The 779-nt window shown below is 43.0% G+C and overlaps 1 protein-coding gene across 1 annotated transcript in view; it reads left to right on the top strand.

The window, feature by feature from the left end:
• Positions 1 to 779, top strand: part of NKAP (NFKB activating protein) — a gene marked incomplete at its 5' end in the record, with an annotated part of 18578 nt that overhangs the window by 6497 nt on the left and 11302 nt on the right. Inside the window, 2 exon segments of the mRNA XM_010856973.1 lie at positions 9 to 49; positions 367 to 431. Of these exon segments, the coding sequence (XP_010855275.1) occupies positions 9 to 49; positions 367 to 431 (106 nt within the window).

The raw sequence follows: 779 nt of genomic DNA, 5'->3' as shown, positions 1-779 counted from the left end.
CATCACAGGTCCTCTGTCACTCTCCCGCAGCGTCCTGTGTGGCCTGAGAGTGACTTTATCTCCACATATTGCACGGCCTTTCTCCTGACTCTGCCATGTGGTACAGAGTCCAGCTGCCTACAGTCCAATCTCTCCTTGCATGTGGCTTGGCCTACTCACTGCATGGATGGACGTGCATTACTCTTGTAATAAAGCTGACTTTAGGAAGAACTGGCTTAAGAGTCACCTTTTCACGGTCAGCCATTCCTCACCCACCCTCTCCAAACCAGCCTGATGGTGAGACTCCTCTGTGCGCCCAGAACACCGCCCCCCACTTCCATGTCACTCGGATTCTACTGACCCCCTTCCCTCTGTCTCCTCCACTAGACTGAGCTCCTGGAAATCATCCCCCCAAACACAAACATCATGAAGACACTCAAACATCCAGAAAAGTGAAGGGAGTAGTGTCATTAATGCCATATACAGTGCTCGTCACTCAGGTGTACCATCTGTTAGCATTTTGACATGTTTGCTTCAAATATGGATTTTTTTGTTGTTGAGATATTCAAGGTAAATTAAAATATCACACTGCCACCCTAAATATCTTTGTGTACATCTTTAAACAATAAGGACATTTTCCTATCTAATCACAATACTATTATCTCATGCAATCAAGTTAATAATAATACCCTATAGAACCAAATGCTTAGTGCAACTTTAATTTCTATGTCCCTCATTCCTTGCACATTTCCTAAGAATAAATGTTTTAATGAATTAAATCCTCTGTAACAACAAATAGA

Source organism: Bison bison, unplaced genomic scaffold (genome assembly GCF_000754665.1).
Source record: "Bison bison bison isolate TAMUID 2011002044 unplaced genomic scaffold, Bison_UMD1.0 scf7180017864375, whole genome shotgun sequence".
In the NCBI taxonomy this organism is placed as follows: domain Eukaryota; kingdom Metazoa; phylum Chordata; class Mammalia; order Artiodactyla; family Bovidae; genus Bison; species Bison bison.
This window is presented reverse-complemented; position numbering and strand designations above follow the sequence as displayed.